Here is a 25,000-nt window from a genome sequence, read left to right as displayed (position 1 = left end):
CAACAACAAAATCATCCTCAGCAACAGTGACATTTTCATTCAAAACAAAAACGAGAATCAACAACAGCAGCAGCCATGACGTCGGTTATTGACTGCAGACCTGTCATGCAGGCTCCGTTCAGACTGAAAGTGCAGTCAGAGTTTGAGTAGGCTGGATATTTAGGTCAGAGGGATATATAGGGACACCGATGATATCGGCTTAAATATCATCTGCAGTGTAGATGACTGTTCTGCAAGACGACAAATAAACTGTGATATTAACTGATAAAAACCAGCAGAGGCTTGTTGCCCAGATAAGTTAAGAAACCACAAAATCTGAAGAAATCATCTATCAGGATACAGTATGTTGTCATTTAAGACTACATTGATCAAATGGCATAGGGCACCAAGATGCCCTCATAATAGTTTTCAGTAACTAAAGTCCATAAAATAGTATAGATCAAAAAAGTGGTTATTTGGCTCGTAATCATAGGGGAACCTCTTTTGGTGCTATATACGTACAAGTTGCACCTATCTTAAAGGTGCTATATAGCACCTTTGTTAAATGGTGCTATATAGAACCATAGAGGTACCTAAAGTAAGATGAAGAACCTGCAGAAAACCTCTAAAGAAACATACAGGGGATTAACAGGTTCTTTGTACAGCGGTGGTGCTATATAGCGCCTCAGCCACCCCAAAGACCCGCCAAAGAACCTCTGAAGAACCAATACTTTTAGTGTGGTCTTCTTTCTATTGACAGTACAGTAAAACCCATAATATACATATAATCTATGCATAATATACCGCAATTTCAGCATTGAAATGATGTACCTGTAGTACCTGTACCTGTAGTATAGAGAGTATACGGCTGTATACTTTTATTAATAATTGTTTGAAGATGTATTATTGCAATGTTGTACTGCTGTACTGTACTTCTATGCCCTGTATCTGTAACTTATTACTGCTGTGCTGTCTCTGGCGCCTGAATTTCCAGCGTGGGATCAATAAAGGTATCTATCTATCTATCTACAGTATCTATCTATAAGGATGCATTACGCATCAGAGTTACATTAACACAGTATTGTGCTGTGTCATTTTGTGAGGCCACGTGACTGCATCACTACCTGCTGTGAAGTCGGTCTAATCTGTTTTCTGTGTCTGATTAATTTTGGTCTGGCTCAAAAGGAACTTTGTACATATTTAGAGGTTGAAATTAGATATATACCTTTCGGAAAATGTTTGCTCGAGCAAAACGCTTACTTGCAAGAAGTTAAAGCTTGCAGTGGAATAGTATTAGCATTATCAGCAATCTGAAGCAAACCTTTGCTTACAAAATAGCAGCATTACAGAAAATGTAACCACTTGATTTTCTGAAATATTGCAATTTGAACAACATTAATATTGAGCTTGATATAGCTCAGTGGACACAACCAGTGACAGTAATGAAGCAATCATTTTTTAGTATCTGTACTTTACTTGTATTTTGAATAATTATGACTTTCCCTCCACTACATTTCGTCTAAGAAGGCAGAAGGTACTTTATGAATTAACCAGCCCAATGTCAAATATAAAGGTGTGTGCTTTGCTTAAGTATTTTTAAAAGCAAATTTGACAGGGCAACTTTCACTTCTAGCTGAGTATCTACAGTATACTTTGACTCCAGTACTGGGGTTGAGTACTTCGTCCACCCCCAGATACAACATAGTACCCTACATTATGGCCAAACTCAGGGTTGGATTTGCTGGGGGAATGAGGGGGGAAATACATGCCTCTGCTTTTGATATCCCCCCTCTGGCCATAATTTTTTTTGATCAACGATGGGGATTTGTTTTATGTTTTCTATGGTCAAACTGAATTAAATATGCGCATGAGCTTGTAGATCGGCTATTTTAGCTATTTGACATAAAATAAGTGTCATTTGTCATAAATAAGTGGTGCTTAAGTGTTAAAGAAAACCTCACACTATGTACATTATTTGATACAAAATATATGTCATGGGACTTTGCTGCTTGGTGGACTCAGATGCAAACAAACATTTTCAAATGAGATCTATGCTATTATTTAGGAGAAAGAAACAGCATATATCAGCAAAAATCACTTTGGAATACATAGTTCTAAACAGCATCATTTTAAAGCAATGGACATAGCCAATATTACCTGAAGCATAGGATGCAGTTTAAAATAAATCAATGTGCCTTATTTAGTGAGCTGTAAGGAACAAGATAATTATACTGTTATTTATATGATTCAGTAAAACTGCTCCCAGCCCGCACTAGAATGCTGCACATTTATCAATGTCTCTAAGCAGTGGTGATATAGCCTATACTGTAACTTCTGAGACTGGATATGTAGAATATCTCTTTCAACAGTGATGGGGATTAATCAGTGTGGCCAACACTACCAGTTACAAGATGTCACACAGTGTCATATCAAATACTGTTGGTCATTGGTTCCAAAATAAACCCATTTAAAATGACTAAAGCTGTTTCCCATGTGCCATGTCCCACAGTATAGAGCCCGATGAACTGTAGCAGTAAACTCACAGGTTCCTGAGATTCCTGTAGAAGTGCAGGTCTTTGTCGTTAATAGATGAGAAGCTGCTCTGGTTGGCGATGTAGCTGTCACGAGATACAATCAAATATTAGACGGCTCATTTGCTAAAAAGAGGAAAACAATACACAGCAATGATCTTTCTTAAAGGTGTACAACAGACTTTTTTTTCCCTGTGATGTGACAATAAAGCTGATTCTGATTCTGACCCACTTTCAGATCTATTTGAAAACCTAGCAAATAGAAAATTACTATGCTATTTATTGAGTCATTCTTCTTTGAGCTGTTCCGGTATGACACCCCAGTCAAGCTATAATTTCTATCTAATCGATGCATGGCTGATTTCATTCCAAATACAAATACAGAGTCTATAGACCAGGGGTCTTCAACAGGGGGTCCGGGACCCCTAGGGGGTCCTCAGAGTTACTACAGGGGGTCCGCCAAATCTTTGTGTGATATGATTTATTTATTCATTTTACCTTAACCACTTGAACCCTAGCATCCCTTTTTCTGATGAGAACTTTAGCCAAAAATAGCAGATAAGCTAACAACGCCTCACGCTGAGAGGCGTTGTGAGCTTGTAGATCTGCTATTTTTGGCAAAGAGGTATAGGTGTAGTAGGTATAGGTAGTAGGTGTAGTAGAGGGGGAAAAGAGCAGACCCAGTAAACACAATGTTATACAATATAGAGGGGGTCCCTGCTTCATCTCTCTCTCAGCTAGGGGGTCCTTGGGCTGAAAACGTTGAAGACCCCTGCTATAGACAATATAGTAGGCACACTTAGAGGCATGAGGTTACGATTGATAAAAGATAGAACCACACTGTTCTGATGCCCTTCCCGTCCTCTATAACCGCAGCTGATGTCCTGTCTGTCTAGGCGAATACATTTACCCCCGCTCCATCATGCTCCATAAAGACTGGTTACAACAGTTTCCAGGTGAATGAGGGCCTACATATATAAATATGTATGGGATTGAACTTTTAGTACAATTGTTTTTGTACAGTTTTTAATCTACTTTAAAACATGGTGGATCATCATTTGAATAGGGTATAGCCTATGGATTATGATACCCATATTGTAAGATAAGATGTTTAAATACAAAACAAATGATAGGCTATCAACACAATTTCTTGAACATTTTGTTGATCTGTTAATAAGTTGTTGTGAGATGATCTCAGTCAAATGCCCTCTGATGTGTACTGTTTTACAATATGTTAGAACAAACAATGATTTTATAGGCTAGAATTTTAAGAAAGGTAAAACAAAATCTAATTCAACCAGTTACCATTGATGACCATGATGATAATTAAGCACTCAACGCAGATGGATAACTTTGTAACCTGTCTCTGTCTGATTTTAGCAAGGTTGTTTACAGGCAAAAAACTACTCATGGCCATTAATTTGACTATTTGCATTAGCCAAGCACTCCTGATGCATGCTTTTCACGAGATTGCTGGCTCACAGAAACAGCGTCAAGGCTTCTGCAAGGCCGACGATAAATAAGATTGTTTATTCCCTGCCAAACATGATATCAAGGTCGTTTATCTAGAATATTATGCCAAAAATGATAGGCTATCGAAGCAATTAATGTTAATGAGGGCGTTATTCTATCTTTGGTGATTCTGATGCCTATATGTGTGCAGCTTTCCAAATACAGGGAGTAGCCAAAGCTACATTTTAGGACATTTGGATCTTTGAAATTCGTATTAAAAATCCCAGATTATGTCTCCCGAATTAATCTCCCAACAACAGAAAATGGAGGATCCAAAATGCCCCAAATAGACTATGGGCTATGGCTGTATGACAGAAAATAGGAATCGCCTCTTTTGAACGTCAATATTTCTGGTCTTTGGGGCTTATTTTAATGGAGTCCCGCTATAATCATCTGGGGAAGTGTCTGTGCTAATATTTAGACAGTGGTGTGTGTGTGTGTGTGTGTGTGTGTGTGTGTGTGTGTGTGTGTGTGTGTGTGTGTGTGTGTGTGTGTGTGTGTGTGTGTGTGTGGGGTAACATGTGTGTCTAGTCTTCCCCCCGTTCTCAACGCGCTTCTCCCTGCGGCCAAGTTTGCGTCGGATTCGGAACCACCAAACCCAGTCTTTATAGTCCCCCCCCCCCCCCCACACACACACACACACACACACACGTGCACAGACAGGCAGCCTTGACAAACACTCGCGGACAGGCGTGGGCGCGTGCACTGTGCACACACACTGACATAGTGGGCTAATAGCCTATAATCATTTTTTGGGGGTCAAACATAACCTAATTTGTTTGCTTATACCTAATTTGTTTTCTAACCAATTTGCTTTCACGATAATGCTCCAACTTCACTTGGGTTTGTTTGTTATGCAACGTAGGTTAGGTTACACATGATGCTGTCTGTGCCGAACCATGCTGAATTAAGAATGTGTTGGAATTAATGTGACTTAAACATGCGTACAGCTCAATTACATTTTTGATATGACATTGATTGGCTTGCAAAAAAGCCACTAAAGCAGCGGGTTGTTGTTTCTAGGTGACACATGCATGGCCGAGACAGACTGACCATGCATCAGTCTGGAGAGGAGGGTGGCTGCATGGCATCCCTGCCCTACAGGGGATTACATGCATGCACCCACCTTCAGAACTAGTCAACTATAGGGAACATGTGAGAATGAGAGCGACAACAATCCATTCCATAGCCTACAGTGGTTCTCAGCCAGTGGTCCGGGGGTTCCTTGAGCAACCCTATCTAAATGATGGAGAGTTGGTGACCAATTATACCATTATAGATCTTTATTCGTTCATTTTACGCTCTCATGAGTTAAATTATTGTTAAACATCTGCATTACTTAATTAAATAATTGTTATTTTGATCAACGTTTGCCTGTTATCTCTCCTGTTGGTAGGCTACCAATACAGCGTGGAATTGTGGACAAAATCGTATCCACCGATAACAAAATATTCTAAGTCTTGGTGTAAATCTCATCAAACGGTGGGATCCGTAACTCAAATGCCGAATAAATAATGGACCTTGAAATGAAAAGGGTTGAAAACCACTGGCCTAGCCTACATCATCCAACATAGTTCTGTTTATCAACACATCTGTTTATCTTGGACACACACTCACATGTCAGTGACATTGTCCATCTCCAGCTCGCTCGGCAGGACGGGGAAAGCCATGATGCCCCGATCCTGGTCCACGCACGAGATCCTGGTCCCGCTGCAGGAGCATGATGACGGACACGCCGCCCCAAACCTCCACAGCCCCCCTGAACCCACCGCCAGCCCGACGAACAGAACCCACAGCCCAGACCCTCTCCTCCCCGACGGAGACACGTCTCCTCCGGTCCCTGGTCTCCAGGCGCTCATCTCGGGTACCAACAACCCCCACGCCCGGCCCAGGATGGCTGGGATCAGCCCAGATAACAAAAAATAAATAGCCTAATAATTGCTCTACTATATATATATATATATATTTCAATGTTTTTATTTCTCTGTGACGAGAAATAAAAATAATGAAAATAAATTAAAATTAAAATTTTAAACAATCCCGAAGCTGAAATTAAGACGCATTTAGAAAGCCATTGACAGTCGGAAAATCACCAAAAAAAAAGATGTGGAAAAGGTTAAACAGCCAATTTCTCTCTGATGCTTTGCTTCCTTTACAATCCGTCAGTCAGCCAGTCACTCAACATCACACTGAGACACTGACGTCTGTGTGCCAAGGATTCCTCCGCTCGCTCGCTCGCTCGCTCTCTCTCTCTCTCCCTCCCTCTCTCCCCGCCACTCTCTCTCTCTCCCCCCCACTCTCTTGCTCTCTCTCTCTCTCTCCCTCCCTCTCTCCCCCACTCTCTCTCGCTCTCTCTCTCTCTCTCTCTCTCTCCCCCCCCTCTCTCTCTCTCTCTCTCTCTCTCTCTCTCTCTCTCTCTCTCTCTCTCTCTCTCTCTCTCTCTCTCTCTCTCTCTCTCTCTCTCTCTCTCTCTCCCTCCCTCCCTCTGAGGCAGCTGACACGCAGTGATCGGTGGCTCGGTCCTCTGGATTCAGCTCTACAGGGGGACATGAAGGGAAGACTGGGTAGATGAGAGACTGAATAATGACAACATGGGAGAACCGTGCACCGTAACCATTGTTGCTTTGCTTCATTAGCGCCTAAGAAGGGAGGAGGAAGGGAGGGATGGAGAAGAGGAGAAAGGGGAGGGGAGAGAGACAGGAGGAGAGAGAGAAAACTGTGAAGTGCAAACGATGGATGGGGTGCCACCACCATCACAACAGATGCCTTACAAATCGGCCAAATAGTCCTGACTCCTGGAGGATCCCCAATTCTTTCCCCAACCAATAGGTTAATTGATTGGGAATCTAGACAATTATTATCTAGATTTTGTGCAGCATGATGTGACTGCAGGAGATATACAATATATAGGCTACAGTGTACATAAACGTCTTCACAATTCATGTGAAAACACTTTAATTGGTGACTGTTTATGAGATCTCACAGGTTAACGTCTTTGAAATGGTCCTGGTCCACACTTCACCTGATGTAGCCCACAGCATCCCTGACGGGAGCAGGAACGAGATAACAAGAGGTAGGTCTTCCAAATTTATCGAAAATAAGCCTACCGATTATTATGAGCTTAAATATTCAACTTCACAGCCTGAGGTGAATGCATATCATAATCATAATACTCATCATCACCACAGGGCCATTAATAAAATCATATTTAGGCAATTAAACTAATACATAGGCATATTATTTGTCTACCTCACCCTCTCATGCATATCCATAGAGGTTAAAGCTGAAAAACTGAGCTATTTCTTTTTATGAAAAACTAAAACTTTCTTCTACTATATAGGATTAATCCAAAAACGTTAACATGGCTTCTTGGTAACAATGTAAAATGATGTGTAGCCTACAGACTGAAGCCAGCAAGTGCAACAGAGAGGCAGAGAAATAACATTGCTATGAGAGAAGCGAACAAAAGAGAGAGAGGAAAGCCTGTGAACATTCCTACTTTTCAGTATAGCTAATGGTGTACTATAATGGCCAGGAAAAGAGGTGGATATACCAGTGCCCAATAAACATCTGAGGGACAGATTCGGGAGAGAGAGGGCAAAGGGACACGTTGGGGCCCCAGCTTTCCACCACCAATCATCAGGTCTTTAGCTGCTGTGTACTAGACCAAGCGTCACCTTATTAAATCATTAGGCTATAATTCATAACCATGGGGGGCTTACAGCCAAGACAGGCCTGAATCAATAAGCTGCCATCTTACAGCGAAGGCTATAAGGCCGTAAGCCAGTCAGTCAGTCACTGCTGCTAGGCCTCTTACTCTTGGACTCATTTCAAATACAAGAATAAATCAGTCTTTCACACCTGAGTCACTGGACTATAGAGGTAGAACTGCTACAGCACCCCTCTTCTTCTTATCGCTCTGCTCCTCTGTATCTATGTATCAGACTCCATACCCCTCCCCTTTATATTCTGCCCAGAATGAGACAGAATGACAGGGAGCTAAACAGAGAGAAAGGGATAGATGATATTGCATATGCCAGTGAGCAGCAATAAACACAGTTATGAGGTGCGCTCTCCTCCCCTCACTCTGTCCTTTCTCTCCCCAATGTCCTCTCCCCATGTTCGGCTCTGATGTGACGTTTGCTGTGACGCACACGCAGTGCTATTGAATGGAAGAGTGTAATTATGGAGCCTTGTGTCTGTACAAATCTGGTGAATGTCTCACAAGTCTGAGCATTCTGGGAGCACAGGCTGCATGCGTGGAGCAATTAAAACGCATGCACTCTCAGAAATAATGACATGACCGTGTATCTCTCTAATAACTTTTTTCAATATCTTGGGTAAAATGGAGAGTATGAACAAAAACAGACTAATAGCATGTGTTGAAGGCTGTGGGGTTGACTCACGCATAAATTGCAAACTTGTGCTAGGTGCCCTTGTCCACTGAACCACAAGGACATCCACTGACAGTGGGGAAGTAAGTAAGTAGCCTTGGGAACGAATGGTTCCAGAGCCATGTGGCCCATAGGTCAGGAACAGTTTGGGGAGATGTGCTATATTTTGTCAGTTTTTGCCAACACATTTGAACACTAATGTGTTAATAGTATCACAGTGCAAGACATTTTCATTTAAAAGGCAGTTCTCCAGTCTCCACTGTCCTGAGAAAAAACGTTTGGTTTTTCAAACAGTGCATGCTCATGTCACTTAAAACATGCATCACCAAAATGACCTCCACAGCCATCAATTGAAAAAGCCAGAGTTAATTTAATCCGGCCTAAATCAATTCTCCATCCAAATTTTGCCATTTTAACATGCACAGTTTGCTGAAAGCATTCCAAAAAATAATTTTGTCATATACCTGTTGTGTTGTCGTCTCTATTTGGCGGTATAATAATAATATGGGTGTAATAGTAATATGTAATAGTTAGGCAGAATAAAGATTAGTATACTCTGGATGTTACAGCTTTCCTACCAACATGGCATATTCCTATAAATACAGCTTTTCACAAAATAAAACCCTGTCATACAGAAAAAAATAATCTTCAACAAGCCCAATGGAGAAAAACAACAATCTCAACATGTGAATATACGCTACATCAAATTGACAGTAACCCTCAAAAGCAGGGTCCTGGGATTCACAGACGACAGCCCTGGGACTAGTTCGCAGCGTAAAGAAGAGCTTCATTTCATTTCATTTTATAAAGAACAATGGTTTGAACCCCAAACCATGAACATCATATTTTCAATTGAATATAAATGTGTACTTGGCCAACTCTTTTCAATAAATAATTTTACAGGAAATGTCATGCAGGGTTAGTTAGTATGGTCACTGACTTCATTTATTTTATTTGGTCAAATTCAAAATTCAAGCAAATACACACAATACAGAAGCCTATGTAAATCATACCGAGGATAACACAATATAATGAAATACTTTTTTAAATCATTTCCAAAATATGAAATGATTCAAGTTAAAACTAGGAGTCTAAAACATAGAAATGTAAAAGTAAAATAAGCACCCCAATTGGTTAAATTAAAATCTCATCATCATCCATTGACTCTAACTTTCTATAAGAATGATTTCACATGTTTTTTAAAAACATGTTTAGACTGAGAACCAGGTAATTCCAAAGACAAATATCTGTATAAATAAAGGTCATTTCCACTAGCCAGTATGGTCATGTTTATATAAATGGAAGAGTGCAGCTCTTCCACCAAAACAAGTGCAGGATTTTTATGGGATGAATATTTCAATGGCTGCCACTGAAATGAAAGCTCATTCTGAGTGATTGAATCATGTTCACATGCAAAGTCTTTACTTCAACACCATCAAGCCAATGCTACATGCCTTTACAAGTCGAGCAGTGTTGTGAAGTTGTTTTGGACACAAAAATAGATAGATTCCCCAGTGGCCAGTCTCCAACAGACGCCCAGAGGGTGTGGGTGAATGAGTGCATGTCAGGTGAGCTCTCTTCATCCACAAGTTTACCCCAGGGGTATGTTCTCTCACAACTACTTTATATTCTGCATACAGACGACTGTCCGTTTATAGACTGTCTCAGTTTGAGAACCAATCCTGAAGCTTCATGTGCATTGACTTCAGACACCATCCTCCTTCCACTCAGGGCACCTGCATTGAGGTTCAAGAGGTGGAACCCGTTATCAGCTAGAAATACTTGGGTTCAAAACAATTTAACTTTTGAATGTAATACCGAAATGGTTTGCAGGAGAGCCCAACAATAACTTTTCTTCCTGAGGGAACTCGACATGTTCAAGAAATGACTTTCTTTTATGAATCCTGCATGGAATCATTTTCCCTATAATCTGTTCAGTTGGTATGTCAGTCTAATCATCAATTCCAAGAACAAACTGACTAAAATAGTGAACACAAGCAGCAAAATCATAGGTGTTGTCCAACAGAGTAGCCATTCTGTTCTGTATAACAGTGAGTTTATTGTCTCCGCCAGGCCGAAAGGCATGGTGAGAGAGTATGTTTTGCCCCCTATCCGTCCGTCCGTCCGTCCGTGTGTGTGTCCGTCCGTCATTCTGTCTGTGTACAGCTAATCTCCGGCACCGTTGGCTTGATCGCAGCAAAACTGTGCACACACACTCCCTGGATGCCAATTAAGAACCTCTGCCCCAAATGTTTTCACATGGGCCTTTTATAGCGCCACCAGGAGGCTGATTTGTGCAAAACACATTTTTTGACAGTACTCCTACAGATTTTGCCCAAAAATCGGTACACAGTATCTCTATAGTCATTAAACAAAACAGATCTTTCAGATTTTTCATATTCCATCCTGATTGGCTAAAATTGGATTCCAAAGTTTGCAAGAGTAGTCCGTTTTTAACAAAATGCCTCAAATCATGAACACAACATGCAATTTCTGTGAAAATTTGCACACACATTCCCATTTGGCAGCGGAAGAAATGCCGCTTGACATTTTTCAAAATAGCCTCATGATGGCGCTATAACAGGCCGATTCGTGTTTTTACTATAACTACACCGATCTGTGTAAAACTTTGTATGCACACTCTCTAGAGGCCAAGGAAAAACCTTTGCCCTGTATTTTTCACATTTGCCTTTTATAGCGCCACCAGGAGGCCGACTTATGTAAAACACATTTTTGGATATTAAGCCTAAAGATGTTATCCAAATTTAACGCCTCTAAAGTTTGCAGGAGTGGCCCGTTTAGAACAAAATGACGCTAATCATGAACGCAGCGTCCGATTGCGGTGAAACTTTGCACACACATTTGCACTACGTTGAGAAACAAATGCCACCCTTTTAACATTGCCCTATTATAGCGCCACCAGGAGGCCTATTTTTGCAACACTTTTCTTTTTTATATTACTCATACAAATTTTGTCCAAACATCATGCAAATCGGTACACATTATGTCTATAGTCAAGTGATCAAGATGGTTCAGTCCGATTTTTCATATTCCATCCTGATTGGCGAATTCCGAACATTGCTGGCCCACAATAACCTACATGACCTGGCTGAGAACTGTGCTCCGAGGAGCACTTTTTCTAGTTGAGTTTGAGTTTATTAGGATCCCCATTAGCTGGTGCATAACAACAGCTAATCTTCCTGGGGTCCACACATAACATAAAAACATCACATTCAACAATATGGAGGTGGAGAAGAGGGCAAATTCCATCCTGTCTGACTGCACCCACCCTCTTCATGAGGGGTTTGAATCGCCCACCCTCTGGCACTCGCTTGTGATTCCCCTCAGGCAAGACAAACAGATACAAACACTAATCCCCCCAGCCAGGGTTTGATTTGTAAAAAACACACCTACTTCGCACCTCCGATCCGACCGATATGCCTGAGTCATAGTTTCAGAGGCTTTATCAGAGTACCTGTCTGTCTGTGTCCCTTTTGTGCCCATATATGGAGATCCCTGATGTCATTAGTATATGCCCATACTCTGTATATTGGCATGCCCAATATCCCTCGAGTCCTTGCCGATGCATGAGCCGAGTTTGAAGTCAGTGAGTCCCATATATGGACATGACCATATGTGCATAGCGGTGTGCATAGCAGTCGGATTCGTGGCTCTCCATATATGCCTATATATGGGCATATCGGGTTTGTTTATGGTTATGTCTGAGTCATAGTGACATGCCTACGGTATATATGGACGTATCGGATTTGTTTATGGTTATGTCTGAGTCAGAATGACGTGGCCGTGGTCCTGCCGGGCGTATAGGGTTTGTTTATGGTCCGCCGGCCGGCTGGTCCTCCCGTAGGCCAATTTAAAGCTTGTAGATCTGTTATTTTTTAAATAAATAAAACATTTAAAAAATCTCACAAAAAAGGGATGCCAGGGTAAAAAGCAGGGGTCAAAAGCAGATCCAATCTTGCCCAAAGCCATTATGCTCCTATATATTGGAGGTTGACAAGTTAATCATCATTACATTGATCTTATTGCTGTTCCGATGCTTATTGCTTGTTCATTGATGCAGTGCTGCTGAGTCTGTGCTACTCTTACTAATTACGGGGCCAGGCTTCCAGCATGGACCCGTATTGTTATTCGCATTATTCCATTTCTTCTTCTTCTTCTGCCGTTTTTGCCAGTTCTGGCTGAACCGTGCATACGCTTTTTATGAAACTCGGCCATATGATAGATGGTCATGAAAAACGATCAAAAAATAAATCTCACAATCTTTCGTCAAAAGGTGGCGCTATAGCACTCAGTTGAAAATGCCAACTTTGAACAGGTACAACTCATGCCCTGTTTTACCTACAGCCATAAAACTTCAATACACACATGCGTCTCCTCATGATGAACAACTTTCACGCTCTGACTTTTGACCTCTGACCCTTAGATCTCCCACCATTTCGAATTATATGAAAAACAGTTAAAACCTATCTCCTCCTGGGATTTTTGAGTAATCTGCACGAAACTTTTTACACATGAACTTTGGACCTATACCAAAAAACGTTTGCAAAATATCTTCCATAAGTGAAAAAATGAAGCTTTAATGAGCCAATGAATATTGCAGTTTTATGACAATTATTCATCTGCCCCTAACACATACATGCAGACTTACCATTCTTTGAAACTTTGCAGAAATGTAAAGGGCCATTCCAAATATCACTGAAACCAATCTTACTCCAATTGGTCAAACGGGGGCGCTATAGCAATTTTTTGAAAATTGAAACTTTAAACAGGCAAAAGTCATGCCTCGTTTGGCCGACAGCCATTAGACCTGCTTACACATGTGCCTTGACTAATGAGGAACACATCTATCACGTTGACCAGTAAGCACCGCCCTTAGATTGTCCGCAATCTTGAGCAGTTTGAAAAACACTTAAACCCAGGATTTTTCAGCTATTTGCGTGAAACTGTATGATCACTGTGATCTCCTTTCACAGGCTCTTGTCTGTTGGTGGCTTCTCGCTTAAATGTGTGCCCCACAACCTGAAGGTCACCAGTTCAAGCCTCACTTGGTGCAGACTTCATCTAAGTTGCATTTCACACAACATGACTATCAATGAATACATCTGCAATTGTTAAAGATAACATGAAATACTTAATTGAGTGTTTTTTACATACAGCTGATCTACAATCTCACAACTTTTCAGATAGCAATGAGAGTATGTTTTTTCAATGTATAACATACTTCATTGTGAAAATAGCCGATGTACAATCTGACAACTTTTAATGGTTTGTGAGCTTGTAGATCGGCTACTTTCACTAGTTTTGCTTCTGAGGAGATGTACAATGGTTTGTGAACGAGTGATCTTAGTGTTAGTGAAACAGGGGCTTGGGTCATGACAGAAGGCAAGCGTTTGTCATCCTCAACAGACAACATCAGCCTGGACAAAGCTATAGCACTATAGGTAGTGTTGCAGCTACCTAAGAGTGCCTCACGACCGCAAGGTTGCCGGTTCAAGCCTCACTTGATGCACACTCATTTAAGTTGAATTGCAAAAAACATGACTCAATCTATTCCGTTTCCATGGCTCTCTCTCTCTCTCTTCAATCTATTCCGTTTCCATGTCTTTCTCTTCAATCTATTCCGTTTCCATGTCTCTCTCTCTCTCTCTCTCTCTCTCTCTCTCTCTCTCTCTCTCTCTCTCTCTCTCTCTCTCTCTCTCTCTCTCTCTCTCTCTCTCTCTCTCTCTCTCTCTCTCTCTCTCTCTCTCTCTCTCTCTCTCTCTCTCTCTCTCTCTCTCTCTCTCTCTCTCTCTCTCTCTCTTCCAGGGGCGGCCATAGCTGAGTGGTTAGTGAGCCCGCCTAGGGAGCCAGAGGCTCTGGTTGCCCCAGGTACGATTCCAGGCCAGGTCAGCAAATGTGTTGATGAAATTTGTCATCGACACAAGCAAGACTCTTAACCCCTAATTGCTCACAGGCCCTCATTGGAAACAAGACCACAAGGACTTTCATGAACTGACCTGTTAAAGGAATTATCATTTCTCTTTCTCTCTCCTGGCCCCGTATTATCGCTGCTTGCAGCTATATTTTGACTTTGTTTTTTTGTTGCACTCTATGCTGCAAATCCAATTGCCCTACAGGGACAAAGTTGAAGTTGGCTGGTTTATACTCTTAAGTGATTTACATAATGTACGTTGTTCCATTAATCAGTTCATACATTTTTCCTATTTTACATTCTGTATAATTTAGTTAAATATCTATTTTGCCTTTATTTATACAGGGCACACCTATGAATGAAAACTGCTAGTGTGCTAGTTTGTACAAACAAAAATTAGATGTCAGCCAAACATTGTGAACCAACCTAAGCTGCTCCTTCGTCTCTGCCTGGGTAGCAGCCATGTGGAGTGGATAATGAGAAATGAACCATCAGCACTACCTAGTGGTTGTTGTGTGATGTGTTGAAAAATCTAGGAACTACTTATTAGGCCTACTACACCATTTACACCATCGAACGGCGGCGCATGAATGAGGCATTATGGGACAGCACCTGACCACAGACCACAAACACCACACCACACAGTGACTGTGAGCATAAAGGGTCATCAACAGTGGTGGAAAAAGTATTACATTGTTTTACTTAATTAAAAGTAACAATACTACAATGTATAAGTAGGCTACTCTGTTACAAGTAAGTCTGTAATTCAAAATTTACTTGAGTAAAAGTACAAAAGTATTGGTATCAAAATGTACTTAAAGTACTAAAATGTTTGAAAATAGCAGATCGTCGCGATGCAACGTGTTGTGAGCTTGTAGATCGGCTATTTTCAAATAGAACTTAAAGAGAACTTTGAAAGAAGATTTGCACACCTGACTCAGGTGACCTGAGCTCAGTGTATTTCATGCTTTAAATACCTCTGCCTCCCTTCATTGATTATCTCCATCTCCCCAAGGTTATTTGAAGCCTGTCCCTTTGTGTAGCTTCCCTCCGGTTGACAGATACGATCACAAGGTTTCTTTTCTTTTACAGACATTTATTAAATGCCGTGAGAACTGAATAAATAAACATAAATACAGCATACATTAATTTGGTATCACATTTTCTCAAACATAACAAAACATACAGTACAAAAAAAATACACTGGCAACAATGAATTACCTCATTGGCCGCATCAAATTATATGGGGGAAAACAATCTTGAAATCTTCTTCACACCGTAAACTTAAACAGTTCTTCTTTAACTCTTTCATCTTAAATCTCTTCTTTAAACTCTTTAATTTATAATCTCGTCTTCTTTAAACAGCACCAACAACAACATTTGATATTCTTTGCTGCTGATTGCTGGGTGCTCTAGTGCTGGTCAAAGCAGAATGTCTGCCTCTGCTCTGGTATTTAACCAAAAATATGAACCGCCCTTGCTGATCGCTTGATTGACTGATCTGACTCAGCTGCCAGGTCACTGTGACCCTAGACATCCAAGCAACTCAAATACACAGCATTACAAAAGAGCACAATCCAAAACATGAATTGACCAAAAACAAAAATCCTTATGAATTCTTAACTTATTCACTTATTTATAATAATATGAACTTTAATCATGATGGCAGCTACACTTTGCTTTACACCTTACAACATCAATTCTGCCCATGCACTATCACCCGTGCACAGCTTACACACTGAATCTCATCAATATTGATTGATGCTTTTTGTTTATGCTATATTTGTTTAGTTTAATGCAGTAAGTTGCTCTCCGTAGCTACAGATCGCACAGGGAAGCCATGCGATTATTAGATCCTCCTGTCTTGTTTAATTATATTGTTTATCAGCTATTGCTTTAAGTGAGTTGCAATTATTACATTGTTTCTCAGTGAGTGCTAAAGTAAGTAATAGTTTCTTAGAAAAGACTACCAGCACTCACTTTCATCCATTTTGGATCTTGTTTATTATTGAAGTCTTTCGCCCCCAGCAGCACTCATTTACCGGACTATTCGGCCTCACAGGCCTTGAGGCCGAATAGTCTGGTAAATGAGTGCTGCTGGGGGCGAAATACTTCAATAATAACATTACTAAATGCATGGTCAGGGACCACACAATATCTTCACGGACCACCTGTTGAAAATCTCTCAATCTCTCTCTCTTTTCTACAACCTTTTAAGACAAGCCCAGATCTCTACAAGTATCATATCAGGTTACATACTGTAAATCGCTCTGGATCAAGAGTGTCTGCCAAAATGCCTAAATTGTAAATTGTAAATTGCATAAACACCATAGTGGACATGCGGGGGATAACATCCCTACTGTTTACAGTCAAGAGCAGGGGTTCCCAAAAAGATACATTTTGTGTCTCCCTGTGAAAAAAACTAAATAAAAAAACACATTTGTTTTTGAAGATTTCTGACTTTTATCTTTAATATTTTGAAATAATAATTTAAAAACATTATCTACTCGCGACCCATACAAATTATACCCAAACTCAAATCTGTAAGAGGTAAACAAGGCTAGGTGACCATGGGAAAGGCGAAATTGTGGGCATTTTGCTGGAGGGATAGTCAGTGGGATTGTCAATAATGTGAATGCTTGGATACAAAATGTTCATCTGTGTGGGAACATGTGGAATGTTCAAGGTTCAAGGTTGTTCTTTATTGTTACATCTTGTGCACAGGAACATGCTATTAGTAACAGTAAAGGGGAAAAAGGAGGAGAAAGAGAGAAAAACAAGCTGAATTGACTCCATATCACCAGTGAGCTTATCAGAGTTCATTTCAAGATTCCGTTTTGTTTAAAAAAATATCTGATCTGGTGCATCTGGGCACTGATATTTGATCGCTGTCACTGTCAGTCTAGTCCAGTGGTTCTCAAATATTTTCATGGCAAGGACCCCCAAATCAATATGTATTTGGCAGCGGACCCCCATCTGAAAAGATTATGTACCAGGACCCACATAAGAGTATATATTAGTCTTGAAAATAAAACGTTTTAATGCTTAAAGATTTTTCAAAATGTTTCAAAACTAGCCAATATACAAGCTCACAACATGTCTCGATGCGACACATTGTGAGCTTGTAGATCAGCTATTTTCGAACAGCCAAAGTATGAAATAGGGGGGTTAAACTGTTCCTGATTTTGCTGTGTGTGTGTGTGTGTGTGTGTGTGTGTGTGTGTGTGTGTGTGTGTGTGTGTGTGTGTGTGTGTGTGTGTGTGTGTGTGTGTTGTGACTAATAATCCCATAATGACCTTTACAAGGTCACATATTATACTCCTTTCCATTTAACCTGGTGAGTGATCGCCCACAGCAAAATATGACTCAAGTTTGTACATACTCAAAGATAGAAAGAAAGAAAGAAGGAGAGAGACGAAAACAAAGAGGTGTGTGAGAGATGAAGAAAGGGGGAGGTTTCCAAAGTTACCAGCAAACACATGACACGCACACCTTCCCCATAACTTGTAGAGAGACAGAAAGGAGGATGTATTTCACAGGTGTCATATAAAAAGCCATGCTGGTCTGTAACTAGTGCTTTAACAAACCTACACAGCCTCAACATGGAGTTGAATGGACTAACAGAAACGACTCACAGGAAGGGAAAGGAAAACCAGGGCTTCGACTCAGAGGTAAGAACCCATTATTCTTGGTTGTGCGATAAATATGTGGATAGAGAAGCACTCATATAGTAGGAATGGCAATTGGCAACACAAATGACCTGGTCAGACACATACATAAATACTGTGTACTGCAGCATCAGAGGTACTGTATGACAAACCTGTGTCCTTTTCAGACCTTTTATCAGACACACTTTCACACCGAAGAGAAATGTAAAACCAATAGCTCACAGACTCCATGGAGAACCAATAGTTATTTTAATTCAAACCTGCTTTTGGCTTTTGGATGTCACTGTGCAATCATACTTGTGTAAACATAAGCCACATTTATTATGTTAAAACTATGCATATGCATGTTTATGTTTATGTGTGTGTGTGTGTGTGTGTGTGTGTGTGTGTGTGTGTGTGTGTGTGTGTGTGTGTGTGCGTGTGACAGGAGAGCGGTCAATCCATTGATATGGAAAATGCACATGAGGATGCAGAGAGCACATTTGACAAAACGGATGAACATAAAAAAAGGTTTGTGGCAGGCAAACAGATGCAATCCATTTATGTCACATCATTCCCTAAATGCTTCCTACATCAACATGCGTATCAACATATACGTAAATCATCAATCTAGCCTCTTTGTTCTCTCTCCTCACTCCTCCTGTCAATACATATCTCCATATACCTGCATCCATAGGTTCTTGGAGCAGAAAATGGAGGCCCTCCAGGATTATGTTGTAGAACACAAAAAGAAGATCAAGATGATTACACTCCTACTTCTAGTGACGGGTAATAGCCCCCCCCCGAGACACACACACACACACACACACACACACACACACACACACACATTCTGTGTGACCTGCATGTATGACTCAATGTTTTTCCTAGCTCCCATAACAATGATTAGCCTACTATCTTATCAGAACAATATGTGTCATTGTGATCATCAGCCATTACTATATAGATTAAACAATGGACAATTATGGACCACTATTATTTTGGGCACCTTTGCATTGGATGACACTGGAGTGACTGGACACTTAATTCAGCCTCCTTTCAGGAGAGGTTATTGTGTGAAGCTTTCTGTGATAGCAGGCTAGCAGATGCTGGAATGTGTTCAACTTCAGTTCACCCATTCCTGATAAGATATCAGGTGAGGTTGCTTATTCATGAAAATTACTTCCTTAATGAATGAATGAATATCTTTATTGCAGACTCATGGTCCATAGAAAAACATACAGTTACATACAACAAGGAGCATACATAAAAACTGTCCAAACGAACATGTTGGACAGTTATAAATACAGGCTTTTAAGCCAATTTCTCCTAAGGCTAGAGGAGTATCTAGTGCATCTCTTCACAGGGTTACTTATACTGACATTATGTTATTCACAGACTCATCCAATCTATGCATTAAGTTCCGAAGAACAGCTTGAAAAGTATTGACTCTTGCAGCCACAAACGAACAGTGGCCTACCGTTTGCATTCCGAGCACAGGAGTTGTGGGAGATGGCATTTATGTTTGAAAAGATTTTCAGCCGTACACCCTTTCTGTTCTGTTATTCTATTGTTCTATTCTTTATGATTCAACTGTAAACAGTGCAGGTTTGCATATGAATATATTTTAAAACGTTTACAGGTGTCATTGCCATGGTGATAGCGGCGTGCATCATAAACTTCCACCGTGCCGTGGGGCTGCTGGTCATCACCTTGTTAACTGTGTTCTTTGTGGCTTGGGATTGGGCAGTGGCACACTATGGTGACCAAGTGTGGGAGGGGCTCCTTCCTGTCAGAAAGGTCCTGAGTGGGAATTGGAGGTGGATCAGATGGTGAGTAAGTCCAAATGCAAACTATAGAGAACCTGCCTCTGCATATATGAAATCCTTTCAAACTGAAAGTTTGAAAGTAAGTTGTTAAATTGACACAGTGTAGAACAATGTTTCCCACACGGTGGGTAGGACTCTAGACCATTGTTTGGGTCGCTGACCAATTTGTATGGGTCGCGAGTAAATATCCCCTATTAAAATATATATATATATATTATTTCAAAGGTTTGGACAAAAAAAACACAACTTTTTATCAATAAAAAATAATTCCAACAATTTTAAAAGTATTTAATTTCATAAATAAAATCAAAAATCAAAAAGCTTTTAAGAAGTAGTGAAAATAGCAGATCTACAAGCTTGTTCGCCGAGTTGTGAGCTTGTAGATCTGCTATTTTCACTATTTTGGGTCTCGGGCAAACGTCTAATTTCTCTTTTGGGTCTTGAGCTAAAACGTTTGGGAAAGACTGGTGTATTCATTGTTCTTGGCGTCAAATTCTTACTTTTTTTCAAAAATGTTTTAATTGACAAGAAACCACAGTATTTCGTTGACCAGGTGGTGTACGTGAAATGAACATAATGACTACAAGCCAGTTCAGGTTATCTGGTAGCACCTAGACCAAGACAAATCTACTGTTATCTCTAAATCTGTAATAGGATGGAACTCATTGCCTAATTACATACTGTCACGGGGCAGCCCGTGCCCTATAGACGCCCTATGCACATTAATCTGGGACACTGCAAACACACAAGCTACACAGCTGTTTCCTATTAATTGAGGACCATCAAGCCGGTTTGGAGGTGACTGTTTTAGTAGCATCTGTGTTGAATGTTTTATCATTGGTACATCTATGCACTGTTGAACATTGAAGAACTGCAAATATTTTAAACATGCTTTTTTATCTAAACTGTGGAATGTTCAATTGATTGTGGGTCAACTGTGCCTCCTCTGCAGGGCTGGCAATCCTGTTAATTGGGAAGGTGCCAAGTACTGTGGAGGAGGAGGGGTGTTTGGTTTCATGGGTTGGTTTTGATTGTCTTGTGAATGTATGGGTGCCCAGAAAGGAATATGATTTGGATGGTAAAAGATTAGGTCATTGTGTAAAATAAGTCATGGGCCTTGGTTAGCCATATTTGAATTAATGAGTTGCCAATTACTAATTGTTATGGTTTATCCCACCTGTTATAAAAAGGAAAAGTCTCCAGGTAAAAAAGAAAAGAAAAGTAGGCTAATTTCAAGGGAGAGCTCCCAGGGCCTTCATGGAAGGCATATAGCAGGGCGGAATTTTGACGTTTTCAATACACGATAGTGCACTTGGTGATACAAGCGTGAAATTTGGCACAGATGTCCTTCATATGACTCTAATTGATAATCAACCTCTGGCCACGCAAAAATCCTAAGATTTCAAGATGGCCACCACCAGTTTTCAAAATGGCTGCAACTGGGCCAACACTTTGGACTATATCACTTTGCTGGGGCTGTAAATCTTTGATTTCCCTCTTATTTTAATATAGGAGAATATGTTCTGAAGGTATTTCTACCAAGTAAGATAAAAAAAAATATATTAGGTTCCAATATGGCGGCATATTTTCCAATATGGCTGCCGATAAATTGCATAAATGTACATTCACATGAGCTTGAAGCACATGTATTTGTATTAATTACCATACACAGAATCAATTTATAGCTCATTTTAAAGTGATTTGGTAGCTTTTTAATGACCTAGGGCAACTAAATACAAAAACCTAGATATATATATGGATATTTTCTCAAACAGGTGCTGACCTTTTTCTCTTTCCGTGGAAGGACAAAACTGTATGGCATCTGCTGAACGCATGAAAGAAGCAAAGACCTGATGACTTTGATCCAATAGCTGATGCATTTTCATGAAGGGGGATCCATCTGAGGTCCTTCGACAGCTTTTTCAAGCCAAGTCTTTGTGTCTGGGTTGCTCAGTCGGTAGAGCTTTCACCTTCGGATCACATGGTCATGGGTTCGATCAGGATCAGTGTATGAGTAGGTACGGTGAGTGTGGCGCTCCACCTCAGCAATACCAGGGGGTCTATAAGACCCCTGCGTTCTCAGCTGATACTGACAATAAGTGTCAGACTTATTTAATTTGAACAAGTGCAACTGCTATGACAACAACGTCAGTATCTGAGCTAAGAATCATGATGTGTCAGATGCTATCCTCTGCAGCTCTGCCTCAGATACTGACATTGTTGACATAACAGTTTCACTTGTTCAAAGACTTGGCTTGAATTAGCTGTGGATTGCCTTTGGAAGGAGGGAAGGATCTCAGATGGATCCCGTTCATGAAATTGCATCAGCTATTGAATCAAAGTCATCAGGTCTTTGCTTCTTTCATGCATTCAGGGGATGCCACACAGTTTCATCCTTCCATGGAAAGGGAAAAAGGTCAGCATGGCAGACAACTTCTCCAAATTAGGTTCAACACCTGTTGCAATAAATGATAAACATACTGTATGCAAGTCATTGAGGAGTTCATAGTACTCATGTACGATAGAACTTCATAGAAGTAGTTCCTACAAGGAAGTGAATGCAAGTGAAGTGCATTGCAAGCAGGACATACATGGGGCCAGTGACTCTTGTGCAGTCCTGTTTGCCAAATTATGCCAGAAGCTGACACGATGTGGATGTAAAAAGCATGTTCTGGACACTGCAAATGCTTTAAGTTTGGACTTATCTGCACACCCCTCTGTGGTTGCAGTTGCTAGTACACTGGCCTGTCACTTGCCCAGCCACCATTGTAAATGAAAATGTGTTTATAATGACTTGATAACAAAACAAAAAGTAAGCACTAAGCTTTACCAAGCTAATAAATCACTTTCAAATGTTCCATAAATGGATTCTGTGTATGATAATTAATACAAATACATGTACTACAAGCTCATGTGGATAAACCATAAGCAGATGCACATTTCTGCAATTTATCGGCAGCCATATTGGAAAATATGCCGCCATATTGGAACCTAATGTTATTTTTTATCTTACTTGGTAGGAATACCTCCAGAAAATATTCTCTTATATTAAAATAAGCCCCAGCAAAGCGATAAAGTCCAACACATTGGCCCAGTTGCAGCCATTTTGAAAACTGGTGGTGGCCATCTTGAAATCTTAGGAATTCCGCGTGGCCAGAGGTTGATTATCAATTAGGGTCATATGAAGGTCATCTGTGCCAAATTTCGCGCTTGTATCACCAAGTGCACTATGGTATCAAAATTCCGCCCTGCTAATAGCCTATATTCAGTTTCTTAAGTTCTTGGTTTGTTGCGTTTCTTTAGTTAGTGTTTGTGGAGGGAAATACATATAAAAACCCTGAAATTCCTGGACTTTGAACCATTCTTTGGAGCCTGAACCCGTCGGTCAACTGTTACAAATACAAACACAGGATTCACCTTCAAGAGAAAGAGAAAGGAACACTTAATGCAAACAAGCCTGTTTTAACCCCCAGAGACACGAAATTTCTTGTGTTGTATGTGAATTTGGTTGGTTTTTATTACTTTTCATTGCATCTTAATTAATTTTTATATTATTATATACAATATAGTTAGCTTTTGTCATGGCGAAATCTATAATTGGGATCCTAATAAACAATAAATAATAAACAAGAGCAAATATTTGTTAGCAAGTCGGTGACTGATAAATCAATCACTGACTTCCTCACAAAATCTATCTATACCTTGGAATTCATTTTATTTCTGTCAGAAGTATTTATTGACTATGTGGAAAGTACACACATTAAGGTGTTTATCTTAAAGATGAAATCCGGAACTTAATTGAATGACTTTGTGTTAAACCGATCTGTATGTTAATGCATTATAACTAGTACATCTGCAGTGGTTGGAGGTGGTCTCCCTACTCGTCCATTGAGACATTTAGACCCTGGTGTCGGGTAGCACACCTGCTGGTTGACAAGTAGTACTGAAGCTCATCCTTTGGCCAAGTGGGGATTCTATCTCGGCTGAGTGGTAGATGTTTGGTCTCAAGTTAGAATTTTGGGTATAGGATCTAAGAATGACAGATTGCAGCTTTAACTCAGATATACATTAGAGCATGTCGGGAACCGTTTCTCTGGGTCATGGAACCATTCTTATGGGTCATGAGTAAACGTCCCATTTGTTTTTTGCTTTTTTATTCAAAATATTTTCCAAAATAAATTAACATTTAAAGATTTAACATGTTTCAAAAAATACATTAAAAAGTAAATACATTGATTTGTTTCTCTGGGCACAGCGGCCGTGCTCTTTTACCCCTTTGTTGTTACGAGCTCTGGTTGGTAACAAGACCCCCCTCCCATGTTCCTCCCTTCCTCCCCCTTGTTCTCCCTGCCCCTGTCCAGGGTGATGTGTGTGTTACTGGTGGCAGGGGTGGTGTGCTGGTTGGTGTTGGACACAGCCAAGCAGGGAACTAGACCATTGGTGTCCTTTGCTGGTCTGCTCTCATTCATCTTCTTAATGCTGCTCTTTTCCAACAACCCGTTCAGAGTAAGGGATGTACACACACACACACACACACACACACACACATGCACGCACGCACGCACGCACGCACGCGCGCGCAAACTGACGTTCGCCCCAGTTTTGCATTTGTACCGTTTTAGATTAAATATAGCCTTTCTTTCTTTCTTTTGCTTTTAGCAATTAGGCTGAAATGTGTGCTTCTCTTAAATTATTCTTGTGTATATTCTTTTGTTTAGTGCATTGACTTGGGAGTTGCAAACTTAAAGCTGCAATCCGTAAGATGTACTGTAGGTCCTACGCTACCTGGGATTTGAACCCAGGACTCCCATGCAAGAAATCACAGATGTTTTGCCCCCCCTATACCAGTACATCTCTCGGTGAGGGGGATTTTAGTGGCGTGTTGGGGACATCTCCCCACTACTCCTTGCAGCTGCCTTTAAATTGGTGTTCGCCCCCAAACGTTATGCTCGCTTTCTCTGCCTCTTCTCCTAGCTCCTACACAGCTTTCCGCAGACTTGAGCCTGTCATGCCAGCGCTGCGGGGCAGATGGACTACTACTGCCTTGCCGACAGAGCCCCTGCTTCAGACATCCACTTTCAATCCAGCCTCTTGGCACTCCGCCACCAGCTTGAGGTGTTTCCTCTCGTGGGCTGCTGTCATGCCCTCTTCACAGGGGGTGACTCTTCATGAGGAC

General features: G+C 40.7%; 2 protein-coding genes across 2 annotated transcripts in view; one reads left to right on the top strand and one right to left on the bottom strand.

Moving 5' to 3' along the window:
• The window catches only part of ntrk2a (neurotrophic tyrosine kinase, receptor, type 2a), a gene marked incomplete at its 5' end in the record, with an annotated part of 127,058 nt that extends 121,177 nt beyond the window's left edge, over window positions 1-5,881 (bottom strand). The window contains 2 exons of the mRNA XM_084055467.1: window positions 2,523-2,597; window positions 5,640-5,881. Coding sequence (XP_083911593.1) covers window positions 2,523-2,597; window positions 5,640-5,881 — 317 coding nt within the window. The remainder of the gene's footprint in view (window positions 1-2,522; window positions 2,598-5,639) is intronic.
• A 1,141-nt stretch (window positions 5,882-7,022) lies between these two features.
• Window positions 7,023-25,000, top strand: part of LOC311044045 (solute carrier family 28 member 3-like) — a gene marked incomplete at both ends in the record, with an annotated part of 28,639 nt that continues 10,661 nt past the window's right edge. The window contains 3 exons of the mRNA XM_084055466.1: window positions 7,023-7,095; window positions 19,638-19,827; window positions 24,186-24,330. Of these exons, the coding sequence (XP_083911592.1) occupies window positions 7,023-7,095; window positions 19,638-19,827; window positions 24,186-24,330 (408 nt within the window). The remainder of the gene's footprint in view (window positions 7,096-19,637; window positions 19,828-24,185; window positions 24,331-25,000) is intronic.

Source organism: Gymnoscopelus microlampas (genome assembly GCF_963454915.1).
Source record: "Gymnoscopelus microlampas genome assembly, chromosome: 4".
Classification (NCBI taxonomy): Eukaryota; Metazoa; Chordata; class Actinopteri; order Myctophiformes; family Myctophidae; genus Gymnoscopelus; species Gymnoscopelus microlampas.
Note: the sequence above shows the minus strand (reverse complement) of the source record. Positions and strands in the feature narration are given on the sequence as shown.